Source organism: Xyrauchen texanus, chromosome 13 (assembly GCF_025860055.1).
Source record: "Xyrauchen texanus isolate HMW12.3.18 chromosome 13, RBS_HiC_50CHRs, whole genome shotgun sequence".
Classification (NCBI taxonomy): domain Eukaryota; kingdom Metazoa; phylum Chordata; class Actinopteri; order Cypriniformes; family Catostomidae; genus Xyrauchen; species Xyrauchen texanus.
Window position 1 is genome coordinate 23,967,492 of NC_068288.1, and position 25,783 is coordinate 23,993,274.

A 25,783-nucleotide genomic window follows, 5' to 3' on the forward strand; every position below is an offset into this window, starting at 1 on the left:
CAAAAATTCCCAAATTCAGACATGCCATAGAAATAAATAACAAATAAAAATAACAAATTTTTAAATAGCCATGCGGTTTTTTTCTAGTAAAAACCCCCCCGAATTATTACCAATTATTGCTTGAAAAATAAGAAATGTACACATTCTCACTGGAAATGACAACATATGATAATTTATGCAGGCATGCACAGACAATAATATATAAAGTAATGGGTTGTAGACAAGGGCGTAGCAGCCACGGGGGACTTGAGGGACACCCCGCTCTCTTTAAAAAGGTGATTTTGGTGATAACGAGTCCAAATGGTGAATTTGTATACAGTATTCTTTGCGTTTTGTTACTTTGGGCTGATTGAGCGACCATCCAGCCAATCACAGGTGAGTTTCATGAGCCGAAACCACCCTTATGCAATAGGCCATCTGACAGACAGTTTTATCAATGTAGCTCCATTCATTTCTACAAAGTTGCTTTCAACAATGCTCATTTAGCCATGGTTTTATCAGCATTGATGTTGATCTAAATTAATAATCTAGAGATGAGGAACACACAAATGAGAGATATTTATCGGCATATCGTTCTTGATTGGCAGCATTACGTGAAATGCACTGCAGAAAAAAAAACAAAGAACAATCATTCTTTTAAGCACACATTGTAAGTGGAGTTTATATCAGTGCCAGAGTCTTCATTAAGTTATACTTTTTACATTATTTTTGTGAGGTAATAGTTTGATAGGTTGTTTTTGCCAATTTAAGCAGATTTCTTGCTAGATCTGTGTTAAATATGTAAAGCTATTTTTAATATCGGCTTCTGTTTTTTACCTCTCTGCTGGTGTGCAGTCGACGTACTGTAGAGGAAAAAAGATAGATCTGCTATATTCTTAGAACACTTATGCATTTTACTGAAGTCAATAGATATGTAGACATGCTTTTTTATATATTGAAACTCATCATAATTATTATATGACTATTATTATTGTTGTCTTTTGATAAAAGTCATGCTGAGCAACTCAAAAACTATAGGGAAATGATAGATTTGTTTTGCACATGCACAATTGCCATTATTGTAATTGATTAAATATTTTTTTAAGGACCAGCTTGTGCTCAGTCTTTTATTGTCATGTGTGAAAAAGATGCAAGTGCTCCACAAGATGCCCTTAATATTTGCAGCTAATTTTGCATTTATTTTGCAATACTTGAATCTTTAATATAATACAAATATTAAAAGTAAATAATATGTATATATTAATATAATACTTATATATTAATATATGCTATAATATATTAATACTGTACTGTAAGTGTTGGGTCTGTGTGAGCAACCTACTGACCCTGGTTGTAGAAGCCACATTAAATAGGAATCTGAAGTTGTCTATTATAATAATTGATTGCAGGACATTGCTGGCTTTGACTGTGCGCTGACTTCACATTATTATATTTGATAATAATTTGCCAGTGAAAAGTGATGAGAAATTAGATGACAATACTTTCTTGGCAGTCTTTGACTAGGGTCATTAGTGCAATGTAATTAATTGCTTCCCTGATGCCAAGAATTTATTTTATTTTTTTACATATTGTAATGTTTACTATAATATTACTGCTCCACTCCACTTAGTTATCTGAAAAGTACAGTTTTGCTTGACAATAAAGGCATCAATTTGCAATAGATCATTGGGATCCCTTTAAGTACACTAACACAGCAGAATATACCATTTGTAAGGGCTGGTCTTACAGTTAGGTTAAATTTTAGCAATAATAATAGCCAGTAGGTGTCTTCCCCTTTTATCATGCATACCTATGAGCGTGCATACAAAATAACTTGCCATGGCAAACAAGCAAATGACAGCAGAGATGAGTGCAGTGACTTAACATGACTCACTCTTTGAGGGGATCGAACCAGCAAAATTCTGATTACCAAACTTATGCTTTAAGCAAAGCAAACTATTATTAGACAATGCATAAAATGTGTGTATTGTTTAAAGACCCCGTATTCAGTAGGAAGGGATAGATGTGTTTATCGCAGGCTTCACTATATGAAGTTTAAAATGTTTTCTGTTCAGATTGCAGGCATGCATTCTGTGTCAAGTCTCTTCACTTGTATGCTTCCAAAGAAAGCAGAGGGAAATGCAAAATCGAGAGGGAACTTTCCTTAAATCATTAAGGATTTGTAAGGAAATTCTGCACATACTACATGCACATTAGGTGACTTTTGACTTGCATGATAATTAATAATACAGTCTGCTTCATTGAGCATATACAAACTAGGCTGTGGGAATCAGACTCAGGATTGTACAATCAGAATTTACATACTTAGAATATATTCATAAGGCCTAACCTCACACTACAACAAACTGTTTGTGATCTGTCTGTCAAATTGTGGAAATGCTCCTCAGACATTGTATTCAATTGGCTTTCTATACACTTGTTTCCATACACATACTCATCTGTGAATATTGTCTGCTCGTACAATCATTCATGACATATTGTGGTTCTTTGTGTCTGAAACATCTGCTCTAAAAAATAAATTCTGAACATAATGGGCGTTTATAGAAAAAAAGACACCACTGTTTTCTGTGCATGGCAGGCTTCACCCCCACCCATACTGTGGCAATGTGACAGGACCCTGTGACTTGACATCCAACCCCCCACAAGATTCAAATGACAAAAGGCATTTCAAAGATCAAAACAACGAACAAAAGCTCAGACTTTGTCTTTGCCAGTAACAGTGCGCCTTTGATAGCTCACCACAACACAAAATACAATGACAAGTTGCTTCAGACCTAAAAGTTTCAACCCTCCTGTAGGCCTATGTGTTAATCATTTGCACTAACCTGAATAAATAAATATCAATCCAGATTGTTAATCAGGGGTTTCAATCTTTTAGCAGACCCAGGAACCCTCAACCAGATTCACAGACAACCTAGGATTTTAGTTTGATAATAAATGTAATAATAATAAAAAGAAAACATTAATCATTATTACATCATGCTTAACAGATCATTAGTAAACGTTCACTCACATAATTAGAAATGTCATGAAAGTGTTTTCATGGGCGAACATTGGGCGAAAGGCGGGGGACATCATTAAAATATGTGTATTGTAAATAAAATAATGATATATTCTTAAAATAATTGTTTAAGAAATAAAATGATACAAATGCAAATGGGGCAACAACAAAAAACCCCTTGGTGTCCCCTTCAAAAATTGCTCTTGAGAATTGTTGTTTCTTGTCCCCCCCATCATTTTGATGAATTTTCGCCCCTGTTTGTTCCATCCATCCATCCTTGTTCTATTAAAGCATCTACGTGAATATATCGTTCACATATTATGCTGGGGTCCCTGAGTTATGATAAGTCTTATGAAATGACAAAGAATCCCTTTATGCAACATTTTTTATGAAAATTAAGATTTCCTGACGTATAGAATAAATCTTGAAATGAAGTTGTCTTTGAGTGGTGACTTTGATTTTCTCACAGCAGCTGAGAGAAGAAACTTGAGCGCTGATTCCACTGAGCGCAGAGGGAAGGCAGCAGTAGCTCAGAAGATCATGTGATCGCTTTGCATATCAAGGTCGCCATTTTGCAGGAAAGTTTGGGAATTTCGGATAGTCTACAAGAAAGAGGAAGCTTTGTACTAAATAAGTTTCAGTTACGGACGTGTACGGATCCGGGACACCTCGCAGGAGGGAACTGGAGTATAGACAGAAACCCCTCCGAGAGTGCACGAAGAAACTTTGCAGTTTCACTTCCACAGGGATTATTATTATTATTATTTCGACCACTTCCAGTGCAACAGTTCGGGAACAGTTTTTTCCAGAGGTTTCAGCATTTGTTATGCACACCGAGACATGGTTTGGCATTACAGATCGACTTCATTCATTCGTCTTCAGAAAGTTTATCAAAGTCTAAAGTTATATGAAAGAGAGCTATCGCCTCTGAAAGGATATGAGCGGTGACAGCAAGTAATTGTTTATAGTTCTGATTAAGTTGGTTGATTGTTGACACTGACCCTTCACTCAGATCAATCGCAATCAATCTGACCCGTCAGCATCATTTGTGATCGTGCGGATAAATCAAACTGAGTGGCTGAAATCAGTCATTCATTCTAATGCTTTACACCAGTTGCCCCTTTATCCAGTGTGGGACTTTTGAAAATATTTGAATCTTGATCATGCCAGTCAGAAAGAAAGGTGAGATTACTTTAATTAATTTTAGCTGATTATGTGTACATGAGTGACTGATGGTAAATTTGTCTCGTTTTGTTTTGCCCGTGTTTCACTGCACTTTTTTTGGTTGTTGCACTTTTCAGATGCTCAGAGAGCGCTGCAACTTCTTGAAGAATACAGAGCTAAACTCAATCAAACTGAGGACCGTCATCTCAGACTCTCCATTGAGAGAGTCATCAACATATTTGAGAGTACACTCTTCCAGGCTCTAATAGGTAAATGTAACCTGCAACATATAACAACAACCAATGTTTTCCCACTAAAGCTTCCTATCATTTGTCTAACACTTGCTGTGTTGTTTGACTTTACCAATACATGTTTCACAGGTTCAACAGTGTATGCTTCAGTGTTGCTTTAATAATAATAATAAAAATAATTATTATTATTATTAATTAACTGCAAAGAAAGGTGTTTGCTCACAGTATTTCCAACTTATAGGGATGTATTCTTTATGGAGGCTGTCACTTGGACACTTATTTATACATTTTAATTAAAAGTAATTTGTATTTGCTGGGAGTGTTGTCTAAACTGTGTTTATGTTCAGTCTCTCCAAATTGGAAAAAGCTTTGGGTTTTCTTTTAGAGCTGGCTCTTTTGAGAGTTTAAGCAATTAAGATACTGTGAATTGGATAGGGAAATTAGTGATGATTAGCATTTCAATGAGAGAGAGAAAAACATATATGACTCCAAAGAAACACATGGCGTCCAAATGGTTTTTGACTTACTGACTTTTCTTTTTGCGTCATTTTCACGGATCCGTTTTGCTTCCCTCTGTTTTGCTTGCAGTGTAGACCAGGGGCAATTGAAAGACACTATAAGATTGCATTGATGTGTTTTGTTTTTTACACCGTGTTAACAGTATTCAAGATAGCTTGTAAAGTTCTAAAAATAATTTAAACTGCTTTAAAAAATATTTATAGAACCATTATTTTATTCTCCATTGATTAACAAAATTTTTAGAACATGAATCAATAATTTCTTAACTTCTCGAGTCTTTTAAATTCGTTCAAAAGAAAAAGAAATCACTTTGAAAATACATTTTAATTTCAAGAGTCTATCTTAGTAAAATAAAGGTGTGTGTGTATATATATATATAAAGAGGATAAGTTAATATTTGTTTTCTTATTTGATCAGTTATTTTTGTAAATCACACTTAAATATACGTATTTTGTGTTTCAGAATTAGAATCAGCTTTATTGCCAAGTATGCTTACACATACAAGGAATTTGTCTTGGTGACAGGAGCTTCCAGTGCACAACAATACAAAAACAGCAGCAAGACATAGATAATTAAAAAAAAAAGAAAAAATAGAAAAGAATAATAAAAATAAATAATTGTACATATATGTACATGCACTCAGACACACACCTACATACATACACACACGTAGTGCAAATCAAATACAAATCTGTTATATAAAGAACAAAAATACAGTATTTTATGTACAGTGCAATGTATGTAATGGCAGAAGTGGATATGTTGGATAATATAAATAGACTTTGAGTCATTAATTCAGTCATTGATAAAGCACCGACCCGTTTATGACCAAAACAAGTTTATTTACACTTTATTAAAATCTCTGTGTCTATTTAGAGACTTCAGTGAAGTGTTTCAGAATCATAAGCCATTCACCAATGACTACAAAGCATATTTTTAATTCTGTAATCAATCAAATCAAATCACTTTATTGCCACTCAACCATATACACAAGTGCAACAGTGGGGGAAAGCCTTTGGTGCAGTTCCAAGCAACATAGAAGTCATGACGGAGATAGGCATTTACCAGTTTACAATAAACATCAGATTTACACAACACAATTTACATATCTAATATACACATAAATACACACAGCACAATATACAAATAATAATATACAATATAATAATGTACAGTATACAATACACACACACACACACACACACACACACACACACACACACACACACACACACACACACACAATGTAGAATACACAGTATACAATAAAAAAATAGTATACATAAAAGTAGGTTGTATTGTGCTGTATTGACATTCAAGCTGTCAGTTGATAGTTGCCAATGTGTTGTTAAGAGAGAATATAATTTATGGCAGTCCAGTGTGAGATTAATTAAGTGCATTGCTGATGTATATTGATCTTGAGAGATCAAGAGTTCAAAAGTCTGATTGCTTAAATGAAGAAGCTGTCATGAAGTCGCTGGTGCAGGTCCTGATGCTGCGATACCGCCTGCCTGATGGTAGCAGTGAGAGCAGCCCATGGCCCTATCTGTGAACTGCTGTGCATGACTATCAAGCTGTACAAAAAAAAGACAACATTAGCCTCAAAGTAATTACAAAATAATTAATTTCAATTGCGTCCTGATGTCATTATAATATCATTAGTCACTTTTATTCTTAATTCATCCAGCCCCTTTCTCTCTTTGTTAAACAAGATTACCAAACTAAATGAATGACATAACTCCTCTCCTTCAGTCGGTCAACTGAACTGATCTGTTATCCTCACTTCCAATAGGGGTGACTGGGACCTCTGTGAAGTTGGTACCCCATATAATTAAATCATTACCAAATCTATAGCATATGTTTGTGCTGATTTGTGCTGCAAAAATTTACGTTTGTGCTGGTTCGGTGTTTGAGATATTGGACATGATTGAGTGACAACACTTTTCACCACATGTGGTTCAAATCACTCCAAATTGGTTTATTGGTTTGTGCTTGATTTATGCCAGTTTGTGCTGTTAAAAGAAATATTGTAACTATTTATCTTTTCCACTGCCTGGTACAACTTGACTAGACCCTGCTTGGTTTTTGGGGGTTTTCCACTGTGGATAGTATCTGGTACCTGGTAAATTTTGGTAACCCCTTGGTCGAGGTTCCAAGTGAGCCAAGCCGATACTAAATGTGCAGATTGCTGATTGGTCAGAGCGAATCGTCACTACCAGCATCACTGGACTTTCGACACTGACATCAACCCGCTAGATTTAAAGTTTGCTACAGTGATAGCAGTATCATTTGTTCACGTGATTTTCAAATTGTAAAAAGAAACGGCTGTGCGCAATTCATGCTATGGTCAATAAACAAGGTGCAGACGTTCGTCTCGTTAGCGACGAATGAAACGAAAAGGTCTTTCAGGAAGCGTCTCGGCTGTTGGCCGCACAGCTGAGACACTGCTACCACCGGACCTACCAACAGTGTAGGGAAAAGTAAAAAAACTGAAAAGTGACTACACCTACAATGTCATCAAGGAGAAGTGGAAGTGGTTTGACCAAATGGATGCTATCTAGACAGGCAAGCAATGGGAGAGTGAGTGCCCTGGACTCAGCCACGGCTGGAGTCCACGATGGAGGATGGTATGTTAAAACTATACTCTGCTTGAAAGCTTCACTTTATTTAGTTGACCAGCTACTGGAAAGCTTTCTTCTAAAACAACCAGGCAAATTTAACTGTTACACTTATGTAAAATCACCATGCAACAACTGCTTTATGCAGCACAATGAGCTAGTAGCTAACAGCTAGCGGTCGTGTTATTGTTTTGTGTCACGTTTAAGATGATGTCACAGCTGTAGAGGCGGCACAACTATGACGATCAGCCTATAATCCCACCCATGTTGAGGCGGCACTAAACAGCAGTGGAAAAGCAAGCTCAGAAAAGTAAAGCGAGTAGAGTCGAGTGTAGTCGAACCGTAACATGAAGTGGAAAATTGCCATTAGATATAACATGAAACTTTTCGGGAGCAGTGACGTCACTCCAAATCGCTCCCATCCGGTGTCGTTCAATTGTGCTCTATTTGTGCCGTTAAAATATTCCTTTCTTCGTATTTAACAAGATAGCTTTTGGGAAATCACACAGGCTAAACCCCATGTAAATAACTCTCACCTGTCTCTATCGTTTGCGCTCTCTTATGGTTTGTGCCGTGTTTGGTATCGTTAAAGCATACATTTTTTTGGCAAAGATTTGGCGTATATTCTTAGCAGGTAAACATTTTCAAAAACATGTGGCTTTAAAGTGCCGATACTTAACAGAGTCAAGATGACTGTTTTTTCTGTAGATGTCATGAAGTGATGGTTCAAGGTTTGTTATGTTGATATCATTAACTAAGTTGTTATGACAGCCAACAACTGCTCGTTTCGGTTGTTTTTACATTGTTTCTTGAGACCAGAAACACATTATTCAATTAGAATCATCATGGTGCCGCCCAGTGGTTGCTCAGGAAAACTGGATAAGAATGTAACATTCTTTTACATGATTTAAAAGCAGAATCTCAGCATCACACTGCACACAACTACTTTATGTGTTTGCATGCATGGCAGCTGTTATGTGCGTGTGGGTAGACATGGTGTCCATTGCAGCATACTCCACTTTTTACAAAAATGTATAGATAAATGCAATAATTTTGTATTTCAAATGCATTCTGTCTATACTGCTATGGTGAAGGATGTATAATAAATTATGGATTAAATTGTGACACAAATAAAGAGCCAACATCTGCAATGATAGAAACATGATGCAATAAAGTAACATCATTTTGCTGCCTGTCTCCTAGAGATAGACTCATTATTGTTGCTGGTAAGGCTTGCAACAGTACAAAATTGAATAGAGTGATTGGATTTGATGAGAAAGTTCACTGTCACTTTCCATGAAGCAAGGAGCTGCACACCATAAGATCCAGGAGAAAAGCTGCCTGGAAAATCTTACCAGGGATTGTAGAAAAAAATCTAGAATTTTTTTATGGGGTGGCATGCAGACTATGAGGGGTGGCAACACCAAAGCAAGTGCCCATGCTTTGTTTTAATGGATAAGGTACCAAACCTCATTGAAACAAGTACTAGTTCATTAACTGGAGTCACTATCAAATTACAAATGCCCATGAATTTTCGAAACAACTGCATTTTCACAGGAACCACTAATATCCATTTTGCTACTGATTTGCCAACATTAAAAAAAAATATATATTTTTTTGTATAATAAAAAAGTCTCCAGAACACTGACATTGTCTATTAAACACATCAACAAATTCTAAATGTTTCTTAGCTTGACATAAAACTGGCATTCCAGACTAACTCTCACTACCTTATGCAGGCCAATGTTTTTTGTGTTGTGTACCCATGGATTGAGAGCACATGCATATCCCATGTTATTCTACTTATAAAGTCCTGTAGGCCTATCACCTTTGTAACACTTGGAATAAGCCACTTGAAAGCAAACATTATCACAGAGTTAGGTCTAATTAAAAATAAACTGTACAGAAAATTCTACTGTTGTGGGCAGTGCTGCGAAACTCATGAATATTAATTATGTTATGCACTGTAAAATATTCTTTTAAATTATCTGTTTTGATAAACGGTCATTCTAAATATTCGTAATGACCGATTCAAGCAGTCAAATAAATATTTAACATAATATGGTAATTTCATCTCTACATCTGCCACTATTGGTCTTGGTATTTTGTTAGTCAGTAGATTGATTCATAGACGAGTACTTTGATTAAGTACATCGTTTTTAGAGGTTCAGTGTTCTAATTTTCACAAATACAACTTTTTATTTTAATAAACCAAGATTGCATCTGTATGTCAGTAGATGGGTTTTACACTTTAAAAATAAAATGCAATAAAATGTGGGGAGACGAGAGTAGCAGAAACACAGACACATTTATTGACAGTTCTGTATATGAAAAAACGGCGAACCCTGAAGCTCAGGAAAAAAGTCTGTGTGAACGAGATGACACCGCTCACGAACCCCCGTCTGCCATCGCACAACCCAGCCATGGAACACTCAGGAAGGAGGAAACGCACTGTGCACAGTGCGCCAATGTGCCCTATCAACAATCACCTTGTTACCCAACACCTGAGAGCGATTAAGAGAGAGGGAGAGAAAGATAAATATACGACACACTCTGCATACACACAAACAATGCGGCCAAGAAGGCCATTACAATGCGGGACACGGAAAAGAGCGTGAGAGTTTGAAATACTGCTAACACTAACTACACTGATAAAATCCGCAAAAAACACATCATAACATTCAAAATAACGCATTCCAGTGCCGGATTGCCAGTCAAAACAGACACGCAGATGAAATAAAAACTCCTATTCCAGAACTGGATGCTATTTTAAAAAGTGGTGAGGACACATCTCGCCCATCTCAACCCTTAGCTGACAACGATATATCTAATAATCATTCAGTGAAAACTTGGAAACTACTGAGAAATTAATATTTTACCTTTTTTCCATTTGTTTCTCCATGTAGTCACTGTTGTAGTTGTTGAGGAAAAACAAACTCAACCGACGAAAGTCCAAACACCGTACATGCGCTGCAATAGCAAGTACATGATTGGTCCAATGCTGTGACTGGCTGCTGCTGTAGTCAATCATGCGATTGGCCACTGCTGTAATTTGAGTCCGGTATGGGTCTGTGTAGTCATTTATATGTTCTGTGATAGTTGAGGCAGTTTGACAAGTAAAACCCTACACAATGTCAACATCAACTAATAATATACTTCCATTTATATTTAAAACATTTGGATACTTATGCTGGGGAGGCAGATTGGGTGGCAATTCTTTTTCTGCCACCCCGGTAGATCTGCCCCTGCTTATTACTTGAATCAAAGTAGCCATTATTTCTTTATCAAACTCACCTGAATTAGATGATGGAAAAACATCACTTGAACATACTGCCAGTGCCACCAGTATCTACATACTGTAGTGCATACGTTTATATTGTGGTATACGATGAGTTGTCCCACTTGAATTTTTATTTTGAATTATTTATTTTTTTTGCACTGATGACCAAGACAAATTTCAATGCAATACGTCTGTAAGTAAAATATCTGGTTTTTAATGTAAATATTGTCTGTATCAGATCACAGATCTTCACTCTATGTACCAAGTGCACATATATTTGTTTTAATTACACAAGAATAACTTTTGTCCATACTGACCACCATATTGATCTTCCACATTTTAGTCACCCTTCCTTCAAACTTTGAGTTTCACAGGAACACAAAACAATTGACACATTTTTAGTGATTATGGATATTGAATCTTTGTATAGTAACATTGCACACATCTTGTAAATGCACAGTCTTTGAAACTCTTAAATATTACCTTGACCTAGATTGGAAGGAAACATTACCCTCACTGATTTCCTGTTGGAATTGGCTGAATGGATACTTAACAATAATGTTTTTTCTATTCCAAGATCAATATTATAGACAAGTTAAAGGGACTGCCATGGGAGCCTGTTTTGCTCCTATGCAAAACTTTTCCTGGGTCTATGGAAGGAACAATATGTTCTTAATCCTGTTAATCCTGTTAATTTTTTTTTTTTTTTTTTATGTGGTATGCCAGGTACATTTGATATAATTGTAATTTTTGACTCAAATGAACAAGACTTGTTGCTTTTTAATCAGTATATTAACTCCATAAATACAAATTTGAAACTTACTATGGCATGTAGTCAAACAGAAATAATTTTGGATCTAAAAATTATTGAGACAAGATGAGCAACTTCATACCACAATTTTCCAAAAAAGTTCAGATCACAATACTATTTTAAGAGCAGATAGTTTCCATAAAGGTTGCCTAATAGGTAATATCCCATTTGGGCAGTTCCAATGATTATATCGTATTTGCGTTTACCATAAAATCTTCGTTCTGATTACAGAGGAAATTATGGAAAGGTTTAAACAAAGAGGGTATAAATTGTGATCCCTTAATCAACTTTAATAAACCTTTTCTGTCCACAAGTCTCGTTTTTTTAAGAAAACTCACAGACTTTTTAAAACATCAATTTTATTTGGCATACAAAATAAAAAACATTAAAAAAATTGGGATATAGTACAAAGTGATCCTATGTTAAGGTAAGTGTTTCCTGAGCCACCAACAATCACAAGCACCTAACATTAGGGACCACTTAGTACATAGTTATTTTCCTTTGTCGCAAAACTGGCTCACACAACCTATAGGTACATACACATGCGGACATTGTAATCATTGTCCTAACGTATTAAATTAAAGAAACTTCCCTAATGTACATAAGGGTACTACTTATGATATGAGACATTTTGCAAATTGCAAAACTTTTTATGTAGTGTAGCCTTGGACTTCGAGCTGCTAGTCCAAAATCACTCTGCTTTCCCATCATGGGGCCAAAATGTCTAAAACAATATTTTTAAATAGCTTAAAAAGATACAATGCCAATAGTGTCAGAAATGAATAAGGACTCTTGGCAAAAATGCCACAGAAATGGACAAATATCCCCAAAATTAAATATATGGGTGCAAAAAATGTCCATGCAATGAGTTCCGGTGTTTTATTAATACTATCTGATATGGTTACATAAATTTCGATCTTCTATGAAGATAATTTGTTTTCCCACCGTCCGTTTCCTCGCACTGTCTTTTGCACAGATGGGCTCTTTGCTTCTATCATTTCGGGATTGTGCTCTCGCGTTAAAATCTGTAAACATTTGTCCCTCTTATTTAAAATAAACTGTCCTAGCGGCTAACACTCTTGCTCATGGTGCTGTACTTTGCTTCCCTGTCCTGTGCTGCTGTTTATCTGTCTGAAAGGCCTCACCCACTAGAGGCCAAAAGTGTGCAATGAATGGATGTTAGAAGGTGTGAAAAATCACAAAACATAATTAAACCAAATTTTACAATATACTTAATATTATCTCAATATGTTAAATAACCATAATGTTAATTCAGACTTTATTATTACAACTGTAGTACAATAATACATATACAGAACAACCACTTATTTGTATGAATCAATCATCTCTCTCACATAACACTGTGTGAAATTGTTATTTTTGCTTTATTTTTTTCAGTAGGAGTTGATAACAGTTTGCTTAATAATCTCATTCCACATCTGGATAATTCCTGCAATATCATAGAGGATACATTTCCTCCTCTATATCGCATTATATTAGTTTTGTGTAGTATGTTAACTTATTAGCCAAAATACTTAACTAAATAAATAAACCTGATATAGGAATGTGTTTCTGTCATAATGCACATTATGTAGTTTAGAGATGTGTAGAATGGTACAAATTGTTATTTCTATTTAAATAAATATTGTATGCTTAAAATATTCTGTTTGTCCAGAATCCTCTTGCAGCAGTGCAGGTCTTTGGCATTTAGAAGTTACTAGTTTATGAGCTGTGAGGAGCCTGCTTCTCAAACTTCTCTAGACAAAACAGTAATAGATTATGGAATAGCCTTCATCTCTCTAAAACAATAGACTTAGGAGTAAATAGAATTTCAGGAGAAATGGGTTTCATTTTGCCAATTTTAAAACCCAGATTTGACTTGCAAGTGTAAAGCAACTTGTAAGAACTCAATACCTCTGCAAATGGGGAAAAATTCCACTGTATTGTGATTTTCTCATGTAACGCAACCATTTTCAGTTGTTCTAATAATAAGAACATTCTCTTGAGTAATTAGCACTTAAGAATGCTTTTGTAAGGAATAGTTGACACATTATATGTTTGCTATCACGGGTAAAGAAGAAATTGAATAAATAGCACTTAAATCAATTATTTCAAACTGTAATAATAATTTGCAAATAATGTTTTTGGCAGTATTTTTGATAAATTGAATCCATCCTTGGTGAAAATGTCTTTGTGTTCTAAAAATGGAATTGTGTGTGTGTGTGTGTGTGTGTGTGTGTGTATGTATATGTATATGTATATGTATAGATATATATATATATATATATATATATATATATATATATATATATATATATATATATATATATAATTTCATAAAGTAACTTGTAAGATAATTACTTTTTAGTTACTTAATTCGTTTTTCAGCCAACTACTTATTTACTCTTACTTGAGTATAATATTTCTCAGTACTTATGCTTGTATTAAGGTGAATTATTTATTCAGTAGCAGTACTTAAGTTAAAAAAAAAAAAAAATCTGTACTCTTTCCATCACTGCCATTGACAATTTTAACTGTCATGGTGTCCCAACACAACGTCCATAATCCCGAACCACGGAAAGTTTCTTCCTTTTGGGTACCGCTTTTGCCATTGTGCATCTTAACGGATTTGTAATGTGTCTGCAATTGTTTACGCTGATATGCAGGTGTGTGATGTCACACAAACGTGTCGGCACCCAGACAGGTAGTGATACATTCACTTTTATTAAATGATATCGATTAATGAGTCAAAGTTCCTACATTACAAGATATTAAAGCTTGTTTAAACTTAAACTCTTTTGATGATCGTACACCTGTTGCACAAATACTAGCATTGCAGCATTGTTTATCAGTTTGGTTGACAAGCAAACCCCTGTTAAGCTAATGGGATCATTGCAGTTTTGATTGTTTAAATGTCTTTTTCCAAGCATCTGGCAATGAAATTCCTTTGTGGTTGGAGATTGGAGAATTCAAGTTAGAAAATCCCACATACTCCTTCAATGAAACACAGCATGAGTATCTCGCTAAACTGTGCCTTTGACGTTGACCCCGCCTCAATCCTCAGTTGGCCTTCTTTGGCCAAAATGTAAATGGTGGGCCACAGGCCATTGGCACAGAATAAGCCCAGAGGAGGCAAATGAAGTGACCGTAGCAACGCAACTGACCCTGGCATGCACTAGCAAAAATATGGCTAGTGACCACTGCTGACCTGTGGTTAATTGTCTTCAAAGGGACAGCAAGACTGAAACTGATCTTTGCCCTTCACATATCCTTTTTTCATGGTGAACTTGAGCAGAATCTTTTTATATCACCATCAAACAGAAGCTTATACCTGACCACCAATCTTGACAATCTTTTGCCTTTGAACAGGATTTTGAGATTCTTAGGTGAAATAAACAAGACTAACACTTTTCGTTGGAAACATCTTTAAAACTCAACACATTTTGGATCTGCTCTGCTTTCAAGCTTTAGGTAATATAATGCTTCTGCTTCTCAAATCCAACTAAAAAATGTAATCATTAAATTCATCCTTCAGCACTTCATACTGGATTCCTCAAAGTCAAGTTTGGTCAAAATAAAAGATGGCTAGCATAATGTAGCAAAGAAAAATCTGTATTTTCATAAAAATCTCATAGTAGTTTTATGTTGGGATTATAGATGTATTGGTGGCTTGATAATCTAGTGGCAGCACCGTGACTCAGTGGTTAGCACTGTCATCTCACAGCAAGAAGGTCCTGGGTTTGAGTCCTGGCTCAACTAGGGCCTTTCTTTGTGGCATTTGCATGTTCTCCCCGTGTTTGCATGGGTTTCCTCCTGGTGCTCCGGTTTCCCCCACAAGTCCAAAAACATGCAGTTTAAAGGGGGCCTATTATGCAAAATTCACTTTTACATGGTTTTTGTACATAAATGTGAGTCAGCAGTGTGTGTACACAACCACCCTACAGTGTTAAAAGTTCACCCACTCCTCTTTCTTATATTTCTATTAATCAAAAACAGTGTGTCAAAATGAATGGTTTCGTTTCTGCTCTAAAGTGATGTTACATTAGAGCAGGCCTCACCCACGACTGGTGACTGACTCCATCCCCTGAGTGATCTACACACAGTCCACCATTTTTTTCCACACTGGAGCAGATACAGTGAGAAGAATAATGTCTCAGCTTCGTAAGCGTCATAAGTGTGCTGTTGTTGGCTGTAAAAGTGAACATAAGAGTCTTCATGTACTTCCGGCATCAGAGCCGAAAGTAAATGTGCCCCAAAACATACAAAAATGTGTTTATGTTTGTGCAAATCATTTTACACCGGACTGCTTTGTGAAAGAGTGTCAATATAAAGCAGGATTTTCAAAAAATCAGTACCAACTGTTCGTATTCCAGCTTTATAACCTGAAGATGCAAGGATCGCACGTTATATTTTGTGAATGTTTTCAAATCACCTTTCCGAATGTGCTTGTTAGCTGATTCCACGTCTAATGCAGCTTAAGTTACCATTGTCTCTGATTGTATTCACGGAGGCCAGAGCTATGTTGTTATTTTTAATTTTTAACCCGAAAACGGTTACTGTCAGTTACCATTGTCTCTGATTGTATTCAAGGAGACCAGATATACATATATCTATTTATACATATATGGCTGAACTCCGCTATTTATGCTGTCAGTCATATTGGTTCTGATTTGTTGTTGCTGTAGTATCCGAAGCATGAGCTGTAAAGGCACAGCCCACTTCTGGAAAGGGGGCGGAGAGCAGCAGCTCATTTCCATTTATAAAGACACACACAAAATCAGCATGTTTTTGATTCCACCAAAAAAGAGGAGTTTATAACATGGTATAATAAATGATCCGTGTGGTATTTTAAGCTGAAACTTCAAAGACACATTCAATGGACACCTGAGACTTCTATTACATCTTGTAAAAAGGGCCATAATAGGTGTCCTTTAAGTGAATTGGAGACTCTAAATTGCCTGTATGTGTGTGAGTGAGAGTTCCCCACTGGGGGTTGCGTCAGGAAGGGCATCTGGTTTTAAAACTTGAGCCAAATCTATATCTATATCTATATCTATATATATATATATATATATATATATATATATATATATATATATATATATATATATATATATATATATATATATATATATATATATATATATATATATATAATGTGTGAACCCCTGCAATATCAGGAAGCGGACCCTGCACCTACGCGGGACAAACACTAGGAAAGAGAGAGAGGGTGGCTTGATAATCTCATGTTTTTTTGTTGTTGTTTTTTATAATGCAACCTGTAAAAATTTTCAGATATCCAGGAATTTTATGAAGTGAGCCTGCAGGATAATGAGGATAAGCCCAGAGAGCCTTCAAACCTTAAAACGGGACAACCCTTTCCTCCTGTTAATGAATGGAATCTCACTGGCCCTACCAGCACCACATTACTTTCAGAACCTGTGCCCAGCAGCCATACTCGTGTGCCCAGCAGCCATACTCGTGAAGAGGTAAGCAGAATGCGGATTATTTGATGTACAGTATTACATTTTTGCTAATCAGATTTACAGCAAATTGTACCTAGTTCTTGAATTTTGTTGGCAGTTTTCGGTCTTCTAATGAATTGTTGGCTTTTATCATCATTGATACATCAACAAACTTTCTAAAAGGTATACTTCCTTGTTTCATAATATTGAGAAGAATATTTTTTTGAATGTATACAAGCACTAGCTTGATGGTATGCATTATCACTGGATTACCCCACAATTACATTGGAATACCCCTTATCCTTGAGGAAGCAGTAGTATTCCTTAAAGACTTTGCTTATTATAGGGTTTCATTCCCCAAAAATCATCCGTGCTGTGCTCTTGAAGTCACACCCCTTTTGATGTTATTTTTGCAAAGAAGCATGTGAAAAACTAGCACTGTCAGTCAATTTAAATTCTTGATCGTGTTTAATCGCATAACGTTTTGGGTTTGTTTTGTATAACAAATAGCATTAAGAGGTCTTATCCCCATCTCTTGATCATTGATGCGTATGGGTGTGAATCTTTGTGTTGAAAGCGAATCAATTCGATTCACGATTTTACAGGTTTTCAATTAAAAAAAAATATTTTCAAAACGATAAAAGGTTATTCTATTCACAATGAAATTCGATTCAATTAGCTATTTAAATTCCGCATTTTTTTAAAATGCATTTATATTATTTTTTTTAAATACTTTCCCTAATGTTCAAGAAAAAGACTAACTACTTAAGACTGTTTATTCCACCAAAAGTAACTTGAAAGAAAACACATTAAGTACAGTTAATGTACTCAATTAAATTTACAGTACTTTGCAAAAGTATTTACAGAAATTCACTAAAATAGCACCAATTCAAGTAAATATTTACCAAAGTTTAAGTGGGATGTTTACTGATTGATAGAACTACTATTCATTGCAATGCACATTAAATCTCTAAACTCTCATCCTCCGCATTATTTATATTCATCAGGCAGTCTTTTCACTTTGAATATGGAATACACATGATTTGTTTCATGGCAGCAAGTGTCATGTTCAACTCAATATGAAAAGCAAGTCTTGATCTGCTTTTAGCGCTGGCACTACCGATGAAAATATAATTCATCCGAATTGTCTGGTAATCATTAAGCCTGGTTAATACGTTGGAAGAAGATACATTTTTTTTTTCTGGACAAACCAAAGCACCCTAGGTGAACGAAGCTGCCGTTTATACTACGTGTGGCGTCGTTTTAAAGATGTGTTAATTTAGGGTGATGTCACATTGTTAAACATACTGTTCCAGCCACAAGTAAAGCCAATAATGCAGGTTTTTCTCTCAGAGGGCCACCGCATTTAGCACTGTGCAGCTTCTTTGCTTTAATAAACTTGTCACAGCCCCTTTCACTTTTAAAAACTAAAATCTTTCTCCACTCATTTGTCGTGGCCATGCTGTCTTTGTAGAGTTTGTTGCAAATCATGTAAAAAAAGTGTACTTAAACACAGTCTCTGAGAGCAGGGCTTCAAAGTTATCCATTTTAATTGAAGATCCTCCCATATGTATATGTAAAGGGATCAATGGAAAGGAGGAGGCGACAACCAGCTTGACAATATAAATAATTGTTTTAATGATAAACTTAAAAGACAAACACACATATGATGGACATGTCCGTAAACGATCTCTCTCTCCCGCACGATCCTCTGCAGTCAACCTTTATCCCTCTCGGAGGCTTAATTAGCCTAATACGGAACGGGGTGTGTAGGATCACGACCCGGCCCCGCCCTCCGCCCTGCCACAGTATACCTTGCCAAACCTCTATGACCATCAAGCACGTTTGACTGAACTGTAAAACTTTTGGAACTATTAGACAACACTTTCAGAGACTTGTTTAATATATATTTAAAACAAATTGCCATCTGAACAGATTTTACAGTTCTTATAAATTTAAGTGTCTTATTTAATATTGTAAATATTTATTGACAAACATTTGTTTGCCATGTGCATAGCCTGATTGCTGACCATGACGTTAAAACTAAGTAATAATAATAATATCCATTTTAATGACATTAACCTAGGTAACAACTCCTCAGCTGGCATGTACGATTGTAAATAAAAAGCATCATGTCCAAACCACACCCATGAATTGTTTTAACCAATCATCAGCGCTCTTCGATCAGCCTAGTTCTCTTGGGTTCAGAATTTCAGATATGTACGTGAACAGGAGAAATCTCATCAAACGAGCAGGCTTGTAAGAATTTACATGCTTATGTGGTAAAATGCTGACTTACAAAAGATGAAAATAACTTACATTTAGTCACATTTGTTTTTATAAGATTCTTTCTCCAACACGGACTCACTGTTGTGTGTTTGTTTGTAGTGTGTAACCGAGTGTAATGTCCCCGCTGGACACATCACAAGGGTTCCGCCCTCTAACGAGTGTTCAGAACTCACACAGAGCTGAATAAAATGTCAAATCTGTACATGCCTTAATCGTGATTTAAGAAAATGTTTTACTTGTTATACATTTTAAGTTAATAGCATGCATTAATGCTGACAGCACTAAATGTATTCTGCACACCAAGTTCCAAACTAAACTATGATACCAGTAAAATAGCACTGTTTTATCTTTATAAGTTTCCTCAAAATTAAATCACTTGAAGTTGTGACCCAGTGTCTGAAATGTACTTTTATATTTAGGGTCAGTACTTGCCTCCTTGCAGTACTTGTATTTGATTTTTAGGGGCATTTTTCAAGACATAATTTTTTCTAACAATTTAAAACATAAACGGTGTCTTATCTGTTTATGTCAAAATGTTTTATAATTTAAAGCAATTAATTAATATAAATTCTTGAGTCTGAGAATATCTCACCCTAAAAATTACATCAACATCAACTATATCATAAAAAAAATTGAATACTTCATTACGAGGGCATTTTTGCCTCCACATTTTACATTTTGGGAGCATATTTATTATTTTTTATGCAATTTTTGCCCCAAGCTTCCCTTAATTTCTAACCATGTGGTAGTCATGCAGCGAGTTGGCAGCTGTATCAAATGGCTTGAACTAGGGATGGGCATTTTGGTCATTTTGTCTACTCGAGTACTCTGACTACAAGTGTAAATATAATAACATGGCTGCTGCATTGCGTCTTGTTGTTCCAGTGTATCGTCTATTCATTATTATAGGCAGTTAAAAAATAGTATGTTACAAAATGTACAAAAGATTGCATAATCAAAATATAATGCATCATATCATTGTCATTATTTTAAGATTCGCTGCCCAATTCTGAAAGAAGGTGCACAACGCGTGTCTAGGTTACCGTTGTTATCATAGTAAGTGCGCACCAGTTTTTTTCAATGATCTGTATTTTCAAAATAACATTTGGTGCCATAACCATTGTGTTTTAATATGCGTGTTAAGTTAAAGTTCAGTTTTGAAGATGCTGCATTGTGTTCCATTTAACTGTCTAGCTGTTTGAAACACTCGCCTGCTGTACACTGCCACACGCGCCTGGTGTGTGTGTATGTATGTATGCATGTATGCATGTATGTATGTGTGTGTGTGTGTGTGTGTGTCCAAATGTTCGCTCTTATGAGGAAACCTGCGATGATCTGTATTGTTGTTGCTGTGATTCATGAAGCGTTCCCTTCAACTCGGAGAGTCTGAATTTCCACCTTTCAACTGGGGAAAGTGCAACGGCGCTTTTTTTGTGGGTGAAAATAAATACAAAGCAGTACCAAAAAGCATGTTGACTACTTGAACATAAATTTTGCTCTCATTTCTTTCTGGCCAGCACTTTTCTCAATGACTCTCTGATTAAAGTCAGTCATCTCAGTAACAAGTCTCTTTTCCATGGAGAGCAATGCCAGTGCATTCAGCCTCTCCTGGGTCATGGTGTTTCTGAGAAAAGTTTTTGTTCCTTTCAAGGTTGAGAAGCACCTCTCAGCTTCAGCCGTGGTCATGGGTGTGGTAACGATAACTTTTAGGAGAGTCACAGTTTAGGAAAAGACTTCTTCGAGATTATTCTCCATAAACAGCTGGAATAGGTCCACAGCACCACAGCAGGCTTCGAATTCTTCCTTGCTGTAGATGAGACTGAGCTCTGTCTTCAGCTTGCTTCCACTGAGCATCGGGTATGCTTTCATGGTGCTGCTCAATGCATCTTCAGGAAAGGTATCCTTGTACTCATCAAACCTGTCCCCCTGCAACAAGGTGGCACAGACAAGGTGGTCTGTGAAGGAGAAACGCTCCCTAGTGTGTCCCAGGATCACAGACCTATAGAGATAATTAAATATATATATGTAAATGTAAGGTAGTAACCTGGAGTAGGCCACTAGTTGTCACACTTGCAATGAATTTCATGTCCCATACAAGACAGAAGTTTTTGGTGGCTTCATATTTCATTTGATCAATTATTTTTATGTTGCCAATGTATTATTTTTGGGATGCTGTTGTATAATATAAAAATTATGATTTTTGTAAGGATTTATACCAAACAAAAAATGTTTTCTTGAGTCTGTAGAATATGATATGTGGGCAGGACATCTCTGCAGCACAACAATAATGTAAAATGGTATTATGACTAATTTCTATAACAAACTCACCTCTGCTGCAGTCCTTTCACGCTCTTCTGGTCTGAGCGCCCGGCGCCTCTTTATTGGCCGAGAACCACTGCTTTGCTCACCAATGGTATGGCGAGAGTTTCCTTTTTTTTTTTCTTCCAGCGAACGCCTTTTGAAAAGGTTTATTTGTAAACCAATGACAGAGTTTGGTTTAACTGCTGCCATTATCTCTGCGAAAGTGATCAGCCAAGCAAAGTTTTGGCGGAGTCGCCTGCGCACTCGCAGTAGTGGCCAAGAGCGTAAAGTTGAATGACAGGTGACGAGAACCAATCAGATTGGATAAAATAACATGTATCCAATTCTGATTCGCCAGGGAAGCAGCGACCTGTGCCCGGAGGAGAATCATTAAGAAACCAATTAGAGACCAGCTCCAGGTCACATGGTGCCCGAAAATTTAAGGACTCAGATAGACATCCATTTGTCCGGCGTCCCTCGCCCAATTTTTATTAAATGCCGGGGCTCTTACTACCAGCCTGCACATCGTATGAGTAAACTATTTTATTTTTTTATTTTTTATTTCATTTTTATATCATTTTTGTATTCATGTATATTTCTGGAATTTTGATGGGGGCGGCGCCCCAGCGCCCTCTATTGACAAGCCGCCACTGTTGGAAACTCAAGCGGAAATCGTCATGCATTTAATCGAGATGCAGGTGTGTTTTACGTCACGCAGGGCAGGGAGGTTTAGTCAGTGACAATCCATCCATCCATCCATCCATCCATCCATCGTCAACCGCTTATCCTGTGTACAGGGTCGCGGGGGGCTGGAGCCTATCCCAGCTAACGTTGGGCGAAAGGCGGGGGACACCCTGGACAGGTCGCCAGTCCATCGCAGGGCCACACATAGACAGACATACACTCACACTCACCTCCACATCTCAGTGACAATCATTCACTTTTATTAAATAATATCCATTAACGAGTCCAAGTTCAGCATTAAATGATAATAAAGTGTGTTTACTAAATGTTTTACAGAGACAGGTTTTCAAAACACGGTTAATTATACTCTCTTTGTTTTGATTATTGTATTGATAGTATTGCAGCATCGTATCAGTTTGTTTGCCTTGATGTCTCTGATAATCAATGTACCCCTCAAAGTCACAACGCAATCAATCTCAAAATTAAAAATAAGCTTCCTCTTTGACAAGTTTGTGTTTAGTAGTCAGGTAATTGTCAATGGATTTCGAATTAATTAAAAAGTCACATCATGCGTGATCACAATCGATCATCGCTTTCATGATGAGGATTTCAAATCTGCACTCTAAAGCTGCGTTCACACTGCCAGTGACATGCACAGACAAAACGACCTCATATCATTCATTTTCAATGAGGGCTAGCGATGGCAACTGTTGTTGAACGGATGTGGGCGTGTCCAGCAATGCGACAAAGTTTAGAAACGTTTAACTTTATGCAAATGAAGAGCAACTTTTGGGAGTGACAGCCAATACGAGAGAAGATAGTAGAGCTCACGTGATCCTAATATTTTAATAATGATATTAATTGTAAAGAAACAGTGTTTTTTAGACTCTCCATACACACCACTAGCGACCTAACCGCCAGCCACTGGCGACATGCAGCGACAAAGTAGCTGGCAGTGTGAACGCAGCCTTTCAATGTTCACCACTTTTCTCAATTTCCTCATTATTGTGGGTAATCTATTGTTATTTTAAAGATTTTGTTACCTATATACATTTTTTATTGAACAGCAGTTATAAAAACTAATATAATTATTTTGTAATTTGCGTTTTTACTAAAACATGCCATTTGCATGTACAAATTAATGTTCAATTGACAAGCAATATACTTCAGACTTACATTTTCAAGAAAATGTATCTCATTTTAATTGTCTACATTTGCAACAGACAAACACACAAATGAACAGACAACATTTTCAACCCCACCTCATAAAACAACTTATAGGTATTAGTTAAAATCTAAATATTATCATCAGTAACTATTCTGGATACAAGAACATAACATTTTCAGTGCATTAATAAAGAACATTTCAGCACCACAACATACACGCACGGACCGAACAGTCCCGTGCATCAGAGAACATTCTTTCTATTCGCAAGACTTTTCAACAATCAGTCAGGCATCTCAATCGCGCATTTATTCAAAGTTTCTCCCTCTTATAACCACTTTTTTGTTTTTCACAAGCACCAGTGAAACAGCAGTAGATGTCTTTGGTGATTCCCGCATGGATCCGTCACGGATTTCGTAAAAACCTTTTACCCTTGTAGTTTACTTACCCTTTACATCTGTGAGGAGAGCAGCTCTGGTGTATGTATCTCTCATACTGTATGCCTCTTTGATCAATGGTGTATTTGCGAATCAAATTGAAATCTTTAATGACAGATTTTGTATCCAGGCAAATAAAAAACATGGGTTTCACCTGTGTACATTAACAATAGCGCGCACCAGGTCTCTGACAAGCTGAGGTAAAACTTTGCTCAATTTACCTTATAAATGATGAGCAAGTGGAAGGTGTTGCATGCTAGAATCCTCGAGTGATCAGCAGGTCCTCTTCTAGTCAATAGTTGTAATAACATCATAAACTGAATGCAATCTTTACATAATCTCTTTTGCAAAGAATAATATCAATCCTCAGTCTTGTCCAATGGGCCGACGTGCTGCCAGTTGCACACCGCACTAGAAAACGAAGCCGTGCATATCTCATTTAAATCGCACATGTTACTAATTTAATATTTATATATTCTAAAATATTGTGTGCTTATTTGCTGAATTGAGATACATTTTATGTTTAACAGTTTAAACAGATTATTGACCAACACTAATGATTCTTGAGTCAAAAATCATATTTCATGATCGATGCAAAGAAATGACCAGGTTTTTAAGGTAAAAATTTGATCTCCATTCACCAATTTCTAACAAGATCAGTTTGGATAATTCAGATCTTGTTAAACCCCCCCCCCCAACAACAAAAAATCTAAATAAGGAAGATAATTTTTTATTTATTGCTTTACCACTATTTAATAATGTTAATTAACATTTAATTTGGATAAGGGTTGGTCATGTGTTTTTCATTTAAATTGTTGCTCACATTCTAGAGAGCGAGTAGATATATATTTTTTTTTTTGTATTTTGGGAATAAAAGTATTCTACACAGTGTAGTGTTTTAACAATGCATGCATGCCGGTCTCTTTCATGTGAGGTCTTAAATTATTCAAATCATGTTTGAATGTAGGCTAGATGAATTTCATGTGTCCCTGGCATACCTTCTGAAATTCTACTCTGTCTTGGTATACTCATTAAGTACCTGTCTAACTGATTTTTTTTTTCTTAACAAAGTTTGTTTGTAATTGCATGTAATAATTATATCAGAATGTTTAAAACCATTTCTCAATTTTCCTAAAAGTGCTCAAATGATGTAGGCTACTACATAATGGAAAGCTTTTTAAATGTCAGCAATTGTTTTCTAAGAACTTTTCTTAATATAACAATATTAATTCTCGTTGATAGGAATGATCTGTACTTCGAAAAGGAGTTCACCTGTTTTACTGAGCTATTTGGTGTAGAATCAAAAGGGCAGAGGCGTCAGAGCGCACGCGGTCGACTCTTCCGTTACCCACACATTGACGCGCAATAGAGCACGCGCGCCCAGAGGTGATGGGAGCGCGAGGAGCACATTATGTTGGTCGGTCTCCCTGCTGTTCTACCAGCTCCGGACGCACGTCAGTATGAGTGCGGGCGTCCTCTTCTTCCTCAACATCCCAAACATTCTACTACCTAACGAGAACATTAGATTATGCTCTGAGTGCACTAATTCGAAGACGGTGTGGATACGCTCATTGTTTGCTCAACTGAGAGTAAGTTTATGTCGCGCGCTCAATGCATTCACGCGCATATTTTAGTGGCAGGATTACAGCAGCTGTGATGAGATGCTGAGGTCGCCCGCTGAAGAATGGACTGTTTATGCATCGTTAGCACAAAGGTAAGAGGATATATCCGTAAAGAGTTTGCAACGCCCTCCGTGGTGTCTGAGTATATGTAAACAGTTGATTATAATTAAACGCTG

General features: G+C 36.4%; 1 protein-coding gene across 7 annotated transcripts in view; it reads left to right on the forward strand.

Annotated features, from left to right (window-relative positions):
* The first annotated feature begins 3,561 nt into the window (after positions 1-3,561).
* Positions 3,562-25,783, forward strand: part of LOC127654412 (disks large homolog 1) — a 217,157-nt gene continuing 194,935 nt past the window's right edge. For 3 of the 7 annotated variants that reach the window (XM_052141590.1, XM_052141588.1, XM_052141591.1), the window contains exons 1-3: positions 3,563-4,183; positions 4,303-4,434; positions 16,940-17,133. In XM_052141590.1, the coding sequence (XP_051997550.1) occupies positions 4,165-4,183; positions 4,303-4,434; positions 16,940-17,133 (345 nt within the window). In that variant the 5' untranslated portion in view covers positions 3,563-4,164. Of the gene's footprint in view, positions 4,184-4,302; positions 4,435-16,939; positions 17,134-25,783 lie in introns of those variants that run through there. The other 4 variants (XM_052141586.1, XM_052141587.1, XM_052141593.1 and 1 more) reach the window with 3 other exon arrangements.